Source organism: Podarcis bocagei, assembly GCF_964188305.1.
Source record: "Podarcis bocagei genome assembly, chromosome: 1".
NCBI lineage: Eukaryota > Metazoa > Chordata > Lepidosauria > Squamata > Lacertidae > Podarcis > Podarcis bocagei.
The window spans coordinates 86,304,056-86,320,371 of record NC_138125.1 but is presented as its reverse complement, the minus strand read 5'-3'; the positions used below and the strand labels follow the sequence as shown (position 1 = coordinate 86,320,371).

The 16,316-nt window shown below is 48.6% G+C and overlaps 1 protein-coding gene across 2 annotated transcripts in view; it reads right to left on the bottom strand.

Moving 5' to 3' along the window:
• Nucleotides 1-1,223: 1,223 nt before the first annotated feature.
• Nucleotides 1,224-16,316, bottom strand: part of GRK2 (G protein-coupled receptor kinase 2) — a 38,913-nt gene continuing 23,820 nt past the window's right edge. Inside the window, exons 13-21 of one of the 2 annotated variants that reach the window (XM_081168989.1) lie at nt 15,412-15,519; nt 15,069-15,135; nt 12,646-12,746; nt 10,228-10,294; nt 9,669-9,764; nt 7,820-7,982; nt 7,380-7,516; nt 7,003-7,137; nt 1,224-3,371 (exon numbers count right to left, since the gene is read on the bottom strand). In XM_081168989.1, coding sequence (XP_081025115.1) covers nt 3,201-3,371; nt 7,003-7,137; nt 7,380-7,516; nt 7,820-7,982; nt 9,669-9,764; nt 10,228-10,294; nt 12,646-12,746; nt 15,069-15,135; nt 15,412-15,519 — 1,045 coding nt within the window. In that variant the 3' untranslated portion in view covers nt 1,224-3,200. The remainder of the gene's footprint in view (nt 3,372-7,002; nt 7,138-7,379; nt 7,517-7,819; nt 7,983-9,668; nt 9,765-10,227; nt 10,295-12,645; nt 12,747-15,068; nt 15,136-15,411; nt 15,520-16,316) is intronic. The other variant, XM_081168990.1, reaches the window with a different exon arrangement.

Genomic DNA, 16,316 nt, shown 5'->3' with positions numbered 1-16,316 from the left:
GATTTGTTGTGGCAGAAGCTTTCATGAACTAGCACGCACGACATCAGATGCATGAAGTGTTATCCTCAGTTGACAGATAATATATACATGCACATAGCTGTAGAGGGGGAAATGTAAACAGCAGGTCCAAGAGGCTATAAAATGCAAAGGGTTGCAGCAGGTCTGTGACGTTTTTTGTGCAGAGCTCAAATGTATACAAGATAAGCACAGACTGGTGTACTCTCAGCTGCAGTCACTATAATCCTATTGATCTTTCTTTGCTGTTTATTGATGCTAGTGTTTTAAGGTGTGTGTTTTTTTTCCTATTTGAGAGTTTTTGTAGTTCATGAAACCCCCCATATGGGTTCTATGGGAAGAGTGGGGCATGAATCATTTACTATGCAATGCTAATTCAGCACTTCCATACCATGTTTGCAGGGGAGAACCACAGTCCCCATTAGGTCCAAATTGAACAGAACTGAATTTGATGATAAATTCTAATTTAGCTATTTTATGCTGGAGTATTCCTTAGAAAACTTTTTTTGTGTGAAGCATGGCAATATTGAGGATATCAGAAATGTTCTCCCACCACTTTGTTTATCCTATGGGGACAGCAGAAGGACTTGGTTTGTTAGTGATGCACTATATTACGTTGGAGCTTGAGACCCATAGGAGAGAGTTGGTTGGTCACCTATTATAATGCAAGAATTTCTTGACATATTTGTGTGCTTCCTACCATAGATTCCTAAATGGATGCTTCAATTTAGAGCAGGGGTGAGGAAACTTTGCTCCGCCAGATGTTACTGAACTATAGTTCCCATCAGCCTTGACTAATGGCCATGCTGACAGGGGCTGATGGGAGATGTAGTTTAGCAACACCTGGAAGACAAAAAATTTCTCATCCTTGCTCCAGAGAAAGGAAACGGAGCACCCATATCACCATGGAAAACACACAATCTGCATGCCTATGGTCCCAGCTTCAGTCTCCATGGTCTTGGGGCTGGATTCTGCCATAGACCAGCCTTCCCCAACCTGGTGGGCTACAGCTCCCACTATCTGTGACAATTGGTCTTGTTGACTGGGGCTAATGGAGGCTGTATTCTTAAAACACCTGGATTGGATACCAGCTTTGGAAGAGCTGGAGTTGACAACCCTGAGCCGACAGCCCAACTCAATCTACGTCAGCGACACGTTTTACGCATTCTGGTGCCGAGAGCCACAGAAGAGCCTGCATTTTTCTAAGCTTTGTGGGTTTTGGATTTTTTTTATTATAAAAACAGTCTTTTTATCCCACTCATTAAAATCACATTCAAAAATCGGCAAAAAATCCATAATAATAACCCAGAGAGACAAACCAGAGATCAATATTTACAAACACTGCAGGGAAAGGGGGGGGGGGGCTCCCGCTCTACCCCTCCCCCTCCCAGGGCCAATCGCCTTGGGAGGAATGTGGGAGCCATGTAGCAGAACAGGCAAAAACTCATCACATGAGGCGGAGTGGGGGGGGCATGCAGCAGAGGCAATCGCATGCGCTTGGGGCATGACACCATGGGGATGAGAGACCTGATCCCCAACCGAAAGCCACCTACCCTTAACCCCTCTGTTAAACCGCAGATGGAGGGAAGAGGAGGAGGAGGAGGGGTACAGGGTCAATTCAACTTGATATTTCTCCCCATCCTGTGGGAGAATCCGTAACACTGCTAGGGGAAGGGGAGGTGGTGAGTGGGGGGAGCTGTTAATACAGAGGGATACTGGAAGGGAGGGGCAGAATGGGCCTAGTTTTTCCACACCCAGCCAGGCCCCCCCTTGGCACAAAGATATTTACAGAATCCTTCAGACACTTGGGACTTGGCACAGGGCCTCATCCAGGCCGAGCTTCCAGTGACCGCACCCCCCCCACTCCCCCCACTCCAGGCTCAGCCCAGAGAGGCCCTGAGAGCAGAGGGGCCAGGCAGCTCAGAAATCTCTTTTGGCATGAAACCTGCTGCCCCTCCCCTCTTTCCACAGCAAAGCAAGATGGGCATTTGGCAGTAGAGACAGCAGAGCAAGAGGCAGTTCTCATCCCACTCCAAGGAGAAGATTCAGAGGCAATAGTACAGAGACTGGGCAAGCCAAACGCAAGGAGCTTGTCCAGATTCGGCCCCAGGGAGTACGACTTTTTGCAGACTCCACGGGGCCAACTGGGAAGGGCACAACAATAATCTTGAAATTTGGCACAGTTGATAAGAGAATGCCTGGGAGAGCAGGGTGGCAAAAGGCAGAGGGCAGGCCACAACTCTGAGGCGGCAGCAAGAGCAGCAGCAGCAGCTGCTGCCCCAGGTCAGGAATTCAGGATTTGGAATGGCAACTGGTGGGACCAGAAGAGGGTGGTAGGGAAGGATTCAGGACGTGAACTCGGGGACGAAGGGAAGAGAACAGAACAGGAGCAAGCCTTCATTTTTTTGTTAGACATTTTCGTTACAGTGTAAGAGTTTCAAGGCAATTCCTTATCACACTCTAGAGTGCAAACCCAGCCAATGCTGAAGGGGATTGCTTATGGCACAGTGGCTGCCTAGCCGATATTCTGTGAGTGACGGGCGGCGGGAAATACACTCTTTTGAGCTATCCCATCTATGCCAGAACCAGGGTGCCCTTTCTGCAGGGGGCCTGCTGTGGAACCGTACGCCAGAGCCTGGCGCTGGAAAGAAAAGGGGCTGGGGACACGGGTTGTTGTGCCGATGCGTCTCTTCACCTGAAGCTGGTGTGAAGGGACTCACTCACCTGAGAGGACATGCCCTGCCAGCCACTCCATGGGGAGCAAGGCCTAAGCCAGCAGGCTCTCTCGTGAGTGCGCTAGCGCATGTCTGGCAGCCACAGGGGAGGAAGCAGGGAGGACACAAGATGTGTGGCACACCTCAGGGCATCTCCTTCCATTGGTCCTATTTAGAGGCAGGGCTTTAATCCCAGCTTTCCTTCGTGGGGGGCAGGGGGGTGGGGTAGACGCTCATCCACCTTGCCAACCAGGCTCCTTCCCCTCAAATGGGTATTGGTTCCCCTGTGCTGGGGGATGGGGAGAGGGAGGTCTGTCCCACACCTTCTGGATGCCCCACCCCCTCACTATAATACCCCAGGGGGCTGGGGTGGACATCACAATGATCAGCGAAAGGAGACAGGAAAGAGGGTGGGGATGGTGGACAAACCCAGCCAAATAAATTAAGGATGGGAGAGGAAGTCAAGGAGGGTCAGAGGCCGTTGGTGCTGCTGCTGCTGCGCTGGAGCAGAGCGACCTTGCTGAGCTCCACCACCGGAGAGCGCGGCTTGTGTTTCATTTTGGGCACCCTCTGCAGCAGCTGCTGGGCTTCCTGGTAGGCTTCGCGCAGCTCCTTCTTCCATTGCACCAACTCCGGATCGCTCTGGAGGAGGAAAGACAAAGGATTAGCATGAGGACCACTAGAATACAAAGGAATACAAGGCAGCAGCCATTATTTTGCTCAGGGCAGGAGAGGGTATCAATCGCCTTGGACCTTACAATCGGCTTGGGAGTGGTGCTGCCATAACTGGTTGGTGCCCAGTTGGCACTTACTCAGGCAGGGCCTTCTGAGCGGTGGCTCTGGGTTTATGGAATACCCTCCCTGGCGAGATGCATCCATCTCCCTCATTATTAAGGTTTGGGAGCAACTTAAAAACATTCCTGTTTAACCAGGCCTATGACGGCTGGAAGATACTGTTCTTGGCAACCCCTTGACATCATTAGCTGTGCAAGCATGTGATTGTTTTTAAATGTTCTGAATGTTGTCAGAAAACAACCACCAGACTAAAATTCTGGAAGCTGTGGACAAATGGATAATGCTTTCTGGAATTATTTCCTAATGGCACCTCTCTGTGCCAGCCCATTAGCACCAATACTTTCTCTCTGTAGAGAAGGAATAGGAAGCCAGAGGTAAAGAGTTTCTCAGCACAGCTCCTGATCATAAGGAGCATCTTGTTGTTCACCTAGGATGCTCTTCTCCTGCATGGACCAACACTCAGGCAAAAGGCTGTTTAATCCCCACACATATTACTTGTGTTGATTTCCTCTTATGCATCACAACTGCTCAGTCACATTTGCCTGTCGCTTGGCTTGCGCATAAAAGCCAGATCTCAGGGGAACAATATAGGGCAGACTGCCAAAGCCCCTATGACTACTCATACTGGACCAGAGAGGGCTTAAAGAGGTGCTTGCCTGTATATGGGGTCATGTGGGAGTGAGGCAATGGATGCAGCCAATGATTAACCTTCTCTTAATTCAAAATATGGCCTTTGTTAAAAACATATAGATTCCTGAGTACTATAGACCTATCAACAGTGCAGCATGAGAGAGGGAGAAGAGGTGCCTTTGGATGGTCAAGGCAGAGGCACCCAATTTTGGGGATGCTGGCTAGGCTGCCTGCAGTAGGACCATCACAGCGACAGTGAGGGACACCTCAGCAAAAATGCAGGCTTTAAAAAATAGCACAAATTCAATCGTCAATTTATTTCGGGGCTAGGTATGTGCGTGTATCCACTCTTGAGGATGGATTTGGCCCGTGGGTTAGGTATCCCTGCTACACAAACTTGCCTGGGGAAAAGAAAACTCCACTGAATTAGTGGGGCCTACTTCAGAGTAGGCAAGTTTAGGATTGCACTGCAGATGGGTTTTCCAGCAAAGGGATAAACCTCTTGCACCCACGCAAAGTCCTTGCCTCCCAATACAATAACACACGCTACTCCAACTCCTCTAGGCTTGAACAAGTTCTAAGAGAATTATGCAGCTTCAGCTATATTCTGTACATCTGATGAATACATATAATTATTCTGGTTGTAGAGAAATCTCTTCTTTTGATGCAAAGCACACACCGCCCTATTTATAGTCTTCTAAAATGTGAACTAGCTTTCTTAACTGAACAGGACATTCCCCCTCCCCATAGATTGAGAAGGGGCTCCCCCTCCTCCAGTAGCCTGTAGGGGACCTCGTGACCATAGAATTCAAGAAATCACAGAACAGGAAGGGAACACAGGCCATCGAGTTAAATAGGGAGAACAGGAAGCACAACTGTTTTACACTTCCTGTTTCTGCTCTGTCATCTCACTCTTATCTCCTCTTTTGGCTCTCCTAAGCTCCCCACACTTGCTCACCCCCTTGTGAGGGTAGACTTGAAAAGATCTGTTTCAGATTTGAATGAGAAACAAACACAAAGAGCTGCAATATACTTGTGCCTCTGATTCATCCTACACCTGAGGATTCAAATTTGATTCAGCTGCAAGAAAGGACCATCAACCCTTCCCCTGATCTCATCTGACCAGAACAACCTACCAAATCAAGAACACAACTTCAGAAAGGTGTTGGCCTAATACCTCCAAGTGACTAAAACAAGCTGCAAACTTCAGGAATGTAAGCAAGCCCCCTCCACTATCAATCTATCCTGGCAGGATGAAGGCACCGTGGGTGTTTCCTGTGTCAGAGAAATTTGTCATTTGTCCACCTTGGATGGAGTTGCTCTCTTCTTGAAGGGGCAGGCACACAATGTTTGAGTGCTTCTGGTACCCTAAGGAGCTAGAAGCATCTTTTACCAGCTGCATATGGTATGACAACTATGGTCGTTCCTGGACCAGGAGAGCTTAATCACAGGCACTGTTGACTTCAAGACTGAATTACTGCCGCTCTATGTGGACCTTCCCATGTGCTTGATCCAGAAATTGCAGTTGGTGCAGAATGCTGCAGCATGACTGCTGACTGGAGAGAGATCCTGCCATCATATTACACCTCTGTTCTGAGATCTGCACTGGTTGCTGATTTGTTACCATTCAAGGTGTCACTATTTATATATAAAGCCTTTAACAGCTTGGGAATACAGTGGTACCTCTGGTTAAAAACTTAATTCATTCCGGAGGTCCGTTCTTAACCTGAAACTGTTCTTAACCTGAAGCACCACTTTAGCTAATGGGACCTCCCGCTGCCGCCGCCACGTGATTTCTGTTCTCATCCTGAGGTAAAGTTCTTAACCTGAGGTACTACTTCCGGGTTAGCAGAGTCTGTAACCCGAAGTGTTTGTAACCTGAGGTGTCTGTAACCCGAGGTACCACTGTAGTCTACTTTGCTTCAATTTGTGGAACTGGCACCATTACAGGTGTCACATAAAGTCCTTTGTAAGAAATTGCTCTTTCAGTGTGGCAGTACTCAACCCTTTGGAACTCCCTGCTTATTGACATCAGGCTGCATTCTTTTCAGCACCTGCTTAACATAGTTTTGTTTAGGCAAGCCCAGCCAAACATGTAGAATGTGACCTCAGCAGGATTTTTATTAATCTCAGGTACAGAAATAAGACCATGAACTAGTGTAGCATAAAAAGGTAAAGGTAAAGGACCCCGACAGTTAAGTCCAGTCGCGAACAACTCTGGGGTTGTGGTGCTCATCTCACTTTACCTGCCGAGGGAGCCAACGTTTGTCCGCAGACAGTTTTTCCGGGTCATGTGGCCAGCATGACTAAGCTGCTTCTGGCGAAACCACAACAGTGGACAGAAACGCCGTTTACCTTCCCACCGGAGCGGTACCTATTTATCTACTTGCACTTTGACGTGCTTTCGAACTGCTGGGTTGGCAGGAGCTGGGACCAAGCAACGGAAGCTCAGCCCGTTGTGGGGATTCGAACCGCTGACCTTCCAATTGGCAAGCCCTAGGCTCAGTGGTTTAGACCACAGTGCCGTGAAATCAGGAAGCCTCAGGTTGTAATCTTGCCTCCGCCATGTATTCACTGGGTGGGGTTTTGCAAGCAAAGTTCTCTCTCAGCTTCAGCCCCCGCCCCCCATTTGCACTATGGGGACAACAATGGTCCCGTCTTACAAAGGCCTTGTAAGAATTACTGAGATAATGTACGTGAAACACTTCAAACAGTCAAGATGTGCTATATTATCCTAAGTCCTGTCCAGTCATCAAACCATGCCAAGGGAAACTGGGGGCTGCCCATCACCAATTTTTGGCAACCTCTGGACTTTCTTCTAGGAGAGGCAATGTGAGGAAAAACTCACGTCACACTGCAGGACAAACTGCTTGCCACCCCGGATCTTTAGGAGGATGCACTTTCGATCCTTTATCTGTGTCTCCTCAACAGTCTGGATCTCTTCCATGGTGAGCAGCGACTGCTGTTGTAGGGTCCAAAACATCTTTGGTCAAAGAAAGAGCCACTTATATAACCCCAGGTTAAACATGCATTCTACATCCCTTGCCCACCTCCACATAATCCCATCCTCCAGGCACTGCAATCAATGCCTAATCCTGCCCTGCCCCAAACCCATATGAGACAAACCTAGGCTCTCCCACTTGTATATCGCAAGACTCTCCACCCTCACCCCAAACCTGCCATTTCCCCCTCCCCTCCTTCCTTAGAGGAAAGATCTCCTCTTACCGGGGATTCTCCTTCTCCACGCCACTCCAACCGATTTGGGAAGAGGTAGAAGTACCTCCTCTGCCACTGTGTGAGGAAAGGGTTCCCCAGTTTTGACATGTAGCCGTGCATGATGCAGTCCTTGCCCAGGGCATAATCTGTGTACGGGAATGGCAAAGAGAAGAGCATCAAGGACAGGCAAAAACAAAACAAAAACCCCCACAAGAAACAAAACAAGGAGACACCAAAGGGAACAGTTCAGGGGGAAACAACCCAAGTCATCCAGCCATGTCTTCTCTCCATAGTGGGTGTTGCAGCCAAGAGTGTCCAAAAGCAGGTGCCCTGCAAACTGGCAGGCAGAGCTGGGTGGCAATGGCGGCTGAGGAGGACTGGGTCATGGAGCAGAGCTAGCCTGAATGAGGAAACCCACTGCCACTTGTCCTACCAGCCGTGGGTCTCACCTTCCTCATGGCCCAACTGCTTGTTCTTGGCTCTTTTGCGAGCCTCCAGCTTGTCAGTCTCTGCGTTGACTGTGTCAAAGACGGTCTCTGTCACCTCCTGCTGCCAACGCTCCGAGATGGTGAGTGGAAAGTTGCGATAGAGCTCCTGGTCACTGTCCAACAGCTGGAATGAGAAGTGAGCCCTTGTTTCCAGGGTAACAGGCACAGTCCCCCTGCTCTGAATATCAGCTGCCAGGGAAACCACAGCAAGAGAGGGCTACTGCCCTCGTGCCCCCCTTGTGGGCTTCTAAGAGGTCTATCCGACTGGGAAGCAGCATGCAGAACTATAGCCTTTGGTCTGATCCAGCAGCATTCTTCTACTGTGGAGGTTTGGGGTGAGTCCCATTTCTTCCTTTCTATCTTAAGTATTTGACATGGATATTCTCTCTGGCTCTGCCTTCTGCACTTCTCCACCTTCCCAGACTTACACCACCTCTTCTAGGCACTAAAACCGAAACCCACCAGGTTTTCCCTAATCACTTCCCAGCTGATCTCAGCTCTCTCCAGTTCTTTCCCAACCAACTCAGACACAACACCTCTCCTATCCTGCCTGCAGAGGTGGGGGGAACCATTACGCAGCTCAGGATCCCACCACCTAAAGGAGTTCTCCCCTCCAGAACAAACCCAGGTCCTGCACTCATCATCTGAGGGCACTCTGTGTTTGCTCTCTCCAAGAGAGGCAGAGAGGGTGGTGACACAAGAACGGGCCTTTTCAATGGTGGCTTCCCAAGGGAAGCAAGCTTGACACCATCATTGTTTGCCTTTAGGTGCCAGTTTTATTTACCCAGCCCCTTGAACCTTAATTTGGAGGTTATTTAGTTATGTCTGTTGCCTCTTTTTTTGGTCTTCCTTTTAGTGGGCTACATGCTTCGTATATTTATCTATGGATGCACATTGTAAAGTTCTTTATTGCCGTGTGTGTGTGATTTCTGTTCTTTACTTTGCAACTCGCTTTGGCTTAAAGTCAAGTAACTTTTCTCAGTCCGGTAAACCCCTCTACACAAAATTCTGCTTGCCCTGGTACCTAAGGCATTTGGAGAACCGCTGGGTTGTTAGACACGTCTCAAAACACTCCCAAAGTTTGCTGTTCAGAACAGTAGATTTAGGTTCTAGGGGATGCAGCAATCGTATGACAAACTTCTTCCACATATAAGGAATAGTTTGGCTAAGGCTGAACATCCCCGTCTTATGTGCTATTTACTTTGTGGACTTCATTACCAAAGATGACATGCTGGCCACTACCCAAGTAGCTCTTCAAAGGTTTAAACACATGCATGGCTGTTCGCCAGGATAAATGAAACCTCTATGTTCAGAGGCAGTATAGCTCCAACTACTGAAGGCGACAGAGAGAGAGAGAGAGAGAGAGAGAGAGAAGGGGTGTCTATCTCCATCATGCTCTGCTTGTGAGTTTCCCAGTGGTCTGTGGCTGACCTTAGTGTCGGAGACAAGGTGCTGAACTAGATGGACTGAAGCCAACATATCAGTCCAGTAACATTCATTTGTCAAATCAGTCAGTAACATTCATTTGTCTGCGTTATCCTATTCCCTAGTAGCAGAACATAGTATTGCAGCCTACAGTGCAGTTCCACCCATTAGCGCTGCTGCTTCCACTTTGCTGCTGAAGCCCACACCATGTATTTGTAATCAAACCTGCTCTGAGTGCCACATTTGGAAGAAAAATGGGAGATGCATTTATTATTAATTAATTAATTAATTAATGTAGAGGCATGTTCAAACCAAAGAGAAGAGGAGGAAGCTGCAGCTGCCCTAGCAGAGAGTAGGTTAAGGGCTGCCCCCCCCCCCCACATACCTTGATGCCTTTGGTGTCCTCTTCATCAAAGGAGCCAATGTCAAAAGCATCAGCTGCATTCACCTCCCCGCGTGGTGGGATCAAGGGGGGCGGATACTGTGAAGACATGATGGGGGGAAAGTCAACCAAGGAGCAGAGGAGAGTCGCTTATCCCTTACAATTCCTTCCTTCCCTGATGGCCATTTTCAACTACCTAAAGGGCTGTCACACTGAAGAGGGAACAAGCTTGTTCTCTTCTGTTCTCAAGACTAGGTCCTGAACCAGTGGATTCAGTTACAAGAAAGGAGACGCCGACTAAACTTCAGGAAGAGCTTTATGACAGTAAGAGCTGTTCAGCAGTGGAACAGACTCTCATGGGAGGTTGTGGACTCTCCTTCATTGGAAGTTTTTAAGCAGAGGTTGGGTGGCTATCTGTCATGGATGCTTTAGTGGTGATTCCTGTATTGCAGGGTGTTGGACTAGATGACCCCTGGGGTCCCTTCCAACTCTATGATTCATGATGACCGAGCAGAGTCTTTATCCCCAGCAACTCCACTGTCTTCCCAACTGCCCTGCTCACCTTTTGGAGGAAAACCATCTGCCAGTCTAGACCCTGGAAGAAGGGACTCTCCTTCACCTCAAGAGCCCTGTTGGAAAGACGGTTGCAGATTACATAGAGTTCCCTCCTCCCTTTGAGCACTGAATAGTTAGGGCAGGGGTAGCCAATGCAGTGTCCACCAGACGGTATGAACTATTACACCCTTTGGTCAATGGGGAGGGAGGCTGGGGGCTGTTCATTACTATCTCTTGTCAGCTACCTGAGTTAGGGGCTAGAGAAAAGCTTGGGAACAGCAGCTTCATCATGAACAGCCACACAGAACTGGAATGCTGCCTTTGTGTTCATCTAACAGCTGAGCAATTTCCTTTGAAGGAAAACTTGTTTTGTTTAAAAGGACATCAGGATTTAGCTTGGCCTAACCACATCTGCAGCTCTTGACTTTTACCACCTAGATTAACTCAGCCTGGTGTGCCTTCTTTGCCCTCTGCCAAAAAACCCAACAACCCTGAGCTGTTCTGTAGCAAACAAAGGACAAGAGAGACATGGAGCAACTTAAAGGTAGGTAGGGCTGGGCAAATACTGCAATTCTGCAGGTGCTCAGAAGAAGGGCAGATCTGAACTTCTCAGAAAGTTAGATTCTACACCCAGAATCCAGCTTTCTGAAAAGTTCAGGTCTCATTTTTAAGGCAGGCAAGTCTGTAGTCCTTATGGTTTTGAATATATATTTGAAAGTATGTGAGCTATGCTTACTAAAAACTCAGAACCTAGAGAAAGATGATCAGAGATTCAGGGGCGGGCAGCTTCAGAAAATGTGCAAACCTCTTATATACAAGTCAAAGAACACAGCTCTTGTTGACACAGATTTTGGATTGCCTAGCCACAGAACGCTGTTAACACGAAGTCTGCACATCACACCTTAACTGGAGGCTAAGTGACTCATCGTAGCACAAACGTTTATAGGAAAGAGCCGACTTCATCAGATGCAGGATGTAAACAAAGCTGATTTGTCCCTACATGAGACACGTCAGTTTCTGGGTTATATATATTCGTCGCAAGAGTTGAGAATAGCCTATTCTGGGGCAGGATTGTTTAATTTGCTCCATTATTATTTTATGAAAGGGTGAATCAGCAAGTACCTAGGCAGGGACTCCCATCTGCCATTCTCCCTACAACAGATATTGTATATGCAAGTGAGTAATAACGATTCATAGCTCTGAAAAGACCTGAAAAGTGTTGTAATAGAAAATTTTATGTTTTGAGAAAAATCAAAACTAGGCTAACAAAATCAGAAGTAATGGAGAATAAAAGACAGCAGGGGGAAGAGACAGACTGCTGGGGTGCAGGGTAACATGAGGCGCACATTTTGCACACAGCAGCCAATTTAGTCCACGATTGCTTCTCTGCAACCATTAAAAGCCATAAACTGGATTTTTTTAAGAAAGCAAACTCTGTGATTCTTTGAATTCCAGATCCTATCTTAGGTCTTGCGCTGAACAGGGCACTACATGGAAAGCCCAGAGCCTTGCCGACAAAGGAATAACGTTGCCGGAGCATTCCTTAGCTCCCGCAGTACATCCTCTGCTTCAAGGTCATCTAAATTTGAGTTATCAGATTGTGGCTTCAATCTGAACCTGAGGAACAGGGCAAGCAGGGAGCCTGGGAAAGCTAAGCTAACAGCAGGATGTTAAGCCTGTGCCATAAATACTTTTTAAAAATGGAAGGCACTTCTTGGTCCTGTAGAGTGTGATATATATGTATTTTAAACCTGCCCTTGTTGTGGCAACCAGAGCACCTGGAAATAGCATGCTTGTCCATTTCCCCAGCTAAGAACTATTCTTAGCTGAGTTCCAAACAACAAAACTCCACTCCACTGATAATTCTGAAAGCATTCTTTGTATAAGAAGGTTGGGCAACTTAATCCCCTCAGCCAACCAATGGCCTCCCAGATGCGCTTGGGCTACAGTTTCCCCTGACTGCTGACCAACCAGTCCAGCAACAACTGGAGGGCCACAGGAATCTCACTCCCAGGGACGTGGACTTATAAAAAATATTGGGGGGGGGGCCGGGAAAGCTTATGAATAATAAATAAGCTCATGAATAAGCAAATAAAGTGGCGCCGCCTCCTCGTGAGCGAATAGGGGAGAGCGTGCTGTGCCTATTAATCAGCTCCGAAGGAAATTGGGTGGAGCTTTTGCTCGGGAGGGAGGGCAGGAGGCATGCAGCCCGACCCTGTGCATTTTGGGCTGGGGGAGGGGCGGCGATGGCGCTCTGCTGGAGGGGCGCCGGAGATTATTGGGGGGCGGAGCCCCCCCAAACGAATTTTTGAGGGGGCTCGGGCCCCCTCAAGCCCCATGGAGTCGGCGCCTATGCTCACTCCCCACCAACATCCCTGCCCTACAGCCCATCCAGGCGCTTCAGCTGTTCCCCCCGGAGACTCACCCGCGGCCCATACAACCCAGCCGACGGTTCACATCTCTCTGCAGCAGCCCCTCCAGCAGAGAACGCAGCTCAGGTGAGAAGGAGTCTGGGAGCTCCACAGCCTGTGGGAACGAGAAGGGCAGAATTATTCTCATTATTAATTCTTACATTTGCACACCGCCCTACACCCGCAGGTCTCAGGGCAGTTAAAACATAAAATCACAATATAAAAACACAATATACATAGTGTTTACAAAAACAACCCCTTCCCCATCACATTTTAAAAGGGCACTGGGTGTTAATCATGGAAATAGGGATGGGAAGGATCTGGAGTAAGAAAGATCCTGCTAGGGTCTAAGAACCTGTGGCCCTCTGGATATTGTTGGACTCCAACTCCCATCAGCCTCAGCCAGCATGGCCTATGTTCAGGGATAATGGGCACTGCAGTCCAGCAACATTGGGAGGAGGTGCCACAGTTTCCTCATCCCTATTGTACAGGAAGAATGTCCTTTGGTATCTAGGGGCATTACTCCCACTAATCTGTCCCCATGGCTCAAAGCTGTGCAGAACGATTGGGTCGGTTTATTTCATTCATTATGACAGAAGGGACAAGCCCATCCTATTCCTGGAGCCCACAGAGAATCCTCAGGAAAGACAACTTTCATCCAGTGGCAACGGAATCACACTCCTGGCAAGAGGTGTAGGAGAGAGAGGCAGTGGGCTAAAGGACTCCTCAGTTGTCATCAGAAGAAAAGGTGTTTTAATATCAAATGCCAACCCAACTGTGAAACATTCTCTCTCTCTCTCTCTCTCTCTCTCTCTCTCTCTCTCTCTGTCACACACACACACACACACACACACACACAGCGGCATAGCTAGCTGCTCGGGTGCCTGGTGTGGGGGCGTGTTCTGCAGCCGGGGGCGGGACAAGCATCTCCAACGCTTGGAACCTCTCCACCACCTCCCCCTCAGCTGTAGGGCGGCTGAGGGAAAGGCAGTAGGCAGAGGCAAGTCCCACGCTGCTGTTTCACGCAGCGCAGAACCTGCAGGCGCCTAAGCCACCACGTCACTCCTAAAAAGTTTCATGAGCCCAATTTTTTTAAAAAACCGTTTTGTCACACACACACCCCGATGACACCCAGGGCGAACCACACTCCCTGCGCCCCCTTCCTCCACCACTGCAAGCACGGATCTGAAAATAGCTATCTTAATTGCCCACCTATTTTAAGTTTGCCCACAAGCACAATTTCTCCACAACTTGCCTTGCACGATAAAAGTGGCTTGGCTATTGCAAACATCCAAAGCTGCCTCTTATGCACCTTAAACCCCATTCAGCTCCCTCCCATCTCACCATGAGGCCTCAAAAAGCCTGTCAAACAGTTAGGCAGCTGATGCATCGAAACCCGAGTCTGTCATGATGATCAGTATTGTCTCCCTCTTCCCCTCGCTGCCGGCATTACCCGGTTCTAGTGTGTGCAAAAAGGGCTGTGGGGGGGATCCTACACCCTCATGGAAATCTAGGGTGATACACATGAGCTCTGCTGGAAGAAGAATCGAAATCTAGGACTTTCTAGAAACAGCAGCTGCAGCAGCAGTCCTCAGAACCACCCATAAACTTTTGCTAAATGAAGAGGGAACCCCACCCCTGCCACACACTTTGTATAAGTCATGCCCTGAATTAACCTCAACAGCAAATAGTTGCAGCCACGCCACAGCTGTACACCAAAGGCATGGAGGAAGGGCCTTTTCCCGACAGCCGCACCCCGGACTGGCACAAAGCATTTTTATGCCCAGCCCAGAAATTTCTAATGGCACCTTTGCCTGACACTGCTTAGCAGCCTGACACCTTGGCAAGAGTTGTGCTGCTTGCCTTGCCAAACAGTAATTGTTGAGTTCAACCAAACTGCATCTGCTTACAGTCTCTGCACGTTCCCTAGGGAAGGGAATTTCTTTGTGATTTGTCTGTGCGGTGCTAAAAATAGAAGGTCCCCGATCTATTCATGTTCTTCAGGCAGTAGCATAACTTACAGTAATAGTGGGAAATTTAATTCTGCGTACCCATTTCCCTCCTTCCCTCACACAAATGCGCACACTGAGCCACCCAGCTAACCAAACAGAGGGTGCTGGAACTCACGGAAATGGACCCGGTCTGAAGTGTAGGGATATTTGACTTCGAGGGAGAATAATGGGGGTTCAGCTCAGGAAAAACCTCATGTCAAAATGCTGAATCTATTTGGGAATATGTACTAAGTCCACATGAAACTGGCAAGTTGACATGTAGTATAGGTCAGCCAGGCTCTGCAAAGCGTGGGTATAACTCTGATGACTGGCAAAGGGAAGATCTGAAATTTTGGAGACCCGAGGGGCAAGAGGCGAACAATTCAGCACCTGGAAGCTTTGGGATCCAGGCTGATCCCTGACTGAGCTTGACAACATTTCCTTACCATAGTGAGCGTCATGCGGTCGATCTCATGCTTGTCTTTAGTCTTGTGTTGCCGAAAGGGGCTATGCCTGAGAAGAAGAGCCAGGAGAGCGTCAGAAGGAGACTCAGGCCTCACAGGCACCCCCTAACACTTCTTTATTATTATTATAATTAATTAATTAAATTTGTATAGCGCCCAATACCTGTAGATCTCAGGGCGTTTTCCCCCCAATTCTTGCCATTCCCATTGCAATCAATCCAACCCAGCACCCTCTGAATTCAACCACGGCTCCCTCTGCCAGCTAGGCCTCCTTCCCATCCCCATCCCTGCAAACTCTTCTCCACCTTGGCTCTCCCCCACTTACCCCCTCAGTAGTTTGAAGAGCATGCAGCCTAGAGAGAACCAGTCAGCACTGCTGTCATAGGCAACGCCCTTCTGCAGCACCTCTGGCGCCATGTACCCATGTGTGCCACTGCAGGGGTGGAGGGAAACTGAGAGTTACAAAAGACAGCACAGCACCTGTCGGGAGGGGGGGGGCGGCTCAGCAGGGACAGGTCAGTGGGTAAGGAATCCTTTTCGAAAAATAAACATACAGGAAAAATAAACACCCAGGCCAGTGGCAAATAGATCTATGTACACTTACGAAATACACACATTCACGTGGGAGAAGCATTCGCTTATGAATCTGGGTACGCATGTGCTTGCAAATGGAGGCAGATACTAATTCCTCCTTACAATGCCCCTTTAAACCACAGTTGTGGCCTGTAGGAATTGTCTCCCCACAAAATACGAATGGTTCCAAGCAGAAAAAGTTAGAGAGGGGCCATTTTCCTTGCAACACCGGCATCTCCCAAGAACAAGTGATCACATAAAGACATTCGCTCCTGTGCAAGCTGGGCATTGGGACTGAACTAGCTCGTTCTATCTCACACACCCCAGAATCAGAAAGCCCCTTTGCAGATGAATCCACTACCGGAATCTGAGGCCTGTAATCTGTAGGTTCCAGTTTTGTGGTCCATATTTTGGGTCTCCATTACTGGACAGAGGCCTTAGGGCAAATGTCCCAATGAGTGGATGTTGAACAAGTGATATTGTGATCCCCAGATAATACAGGAATTAACACCTATAAAAAGCTAGAGGAAGCAACAGTGGAGGAACTTCCAGTAGCTCACCCTGCAGCTGAGGGAGAAGGGGAAAAGGTGTCCTGACATTTATCAAGACCCTTGGACAGGAGCAGTTTTAGGTCGAGATACAGAGAACGGAGCTGCT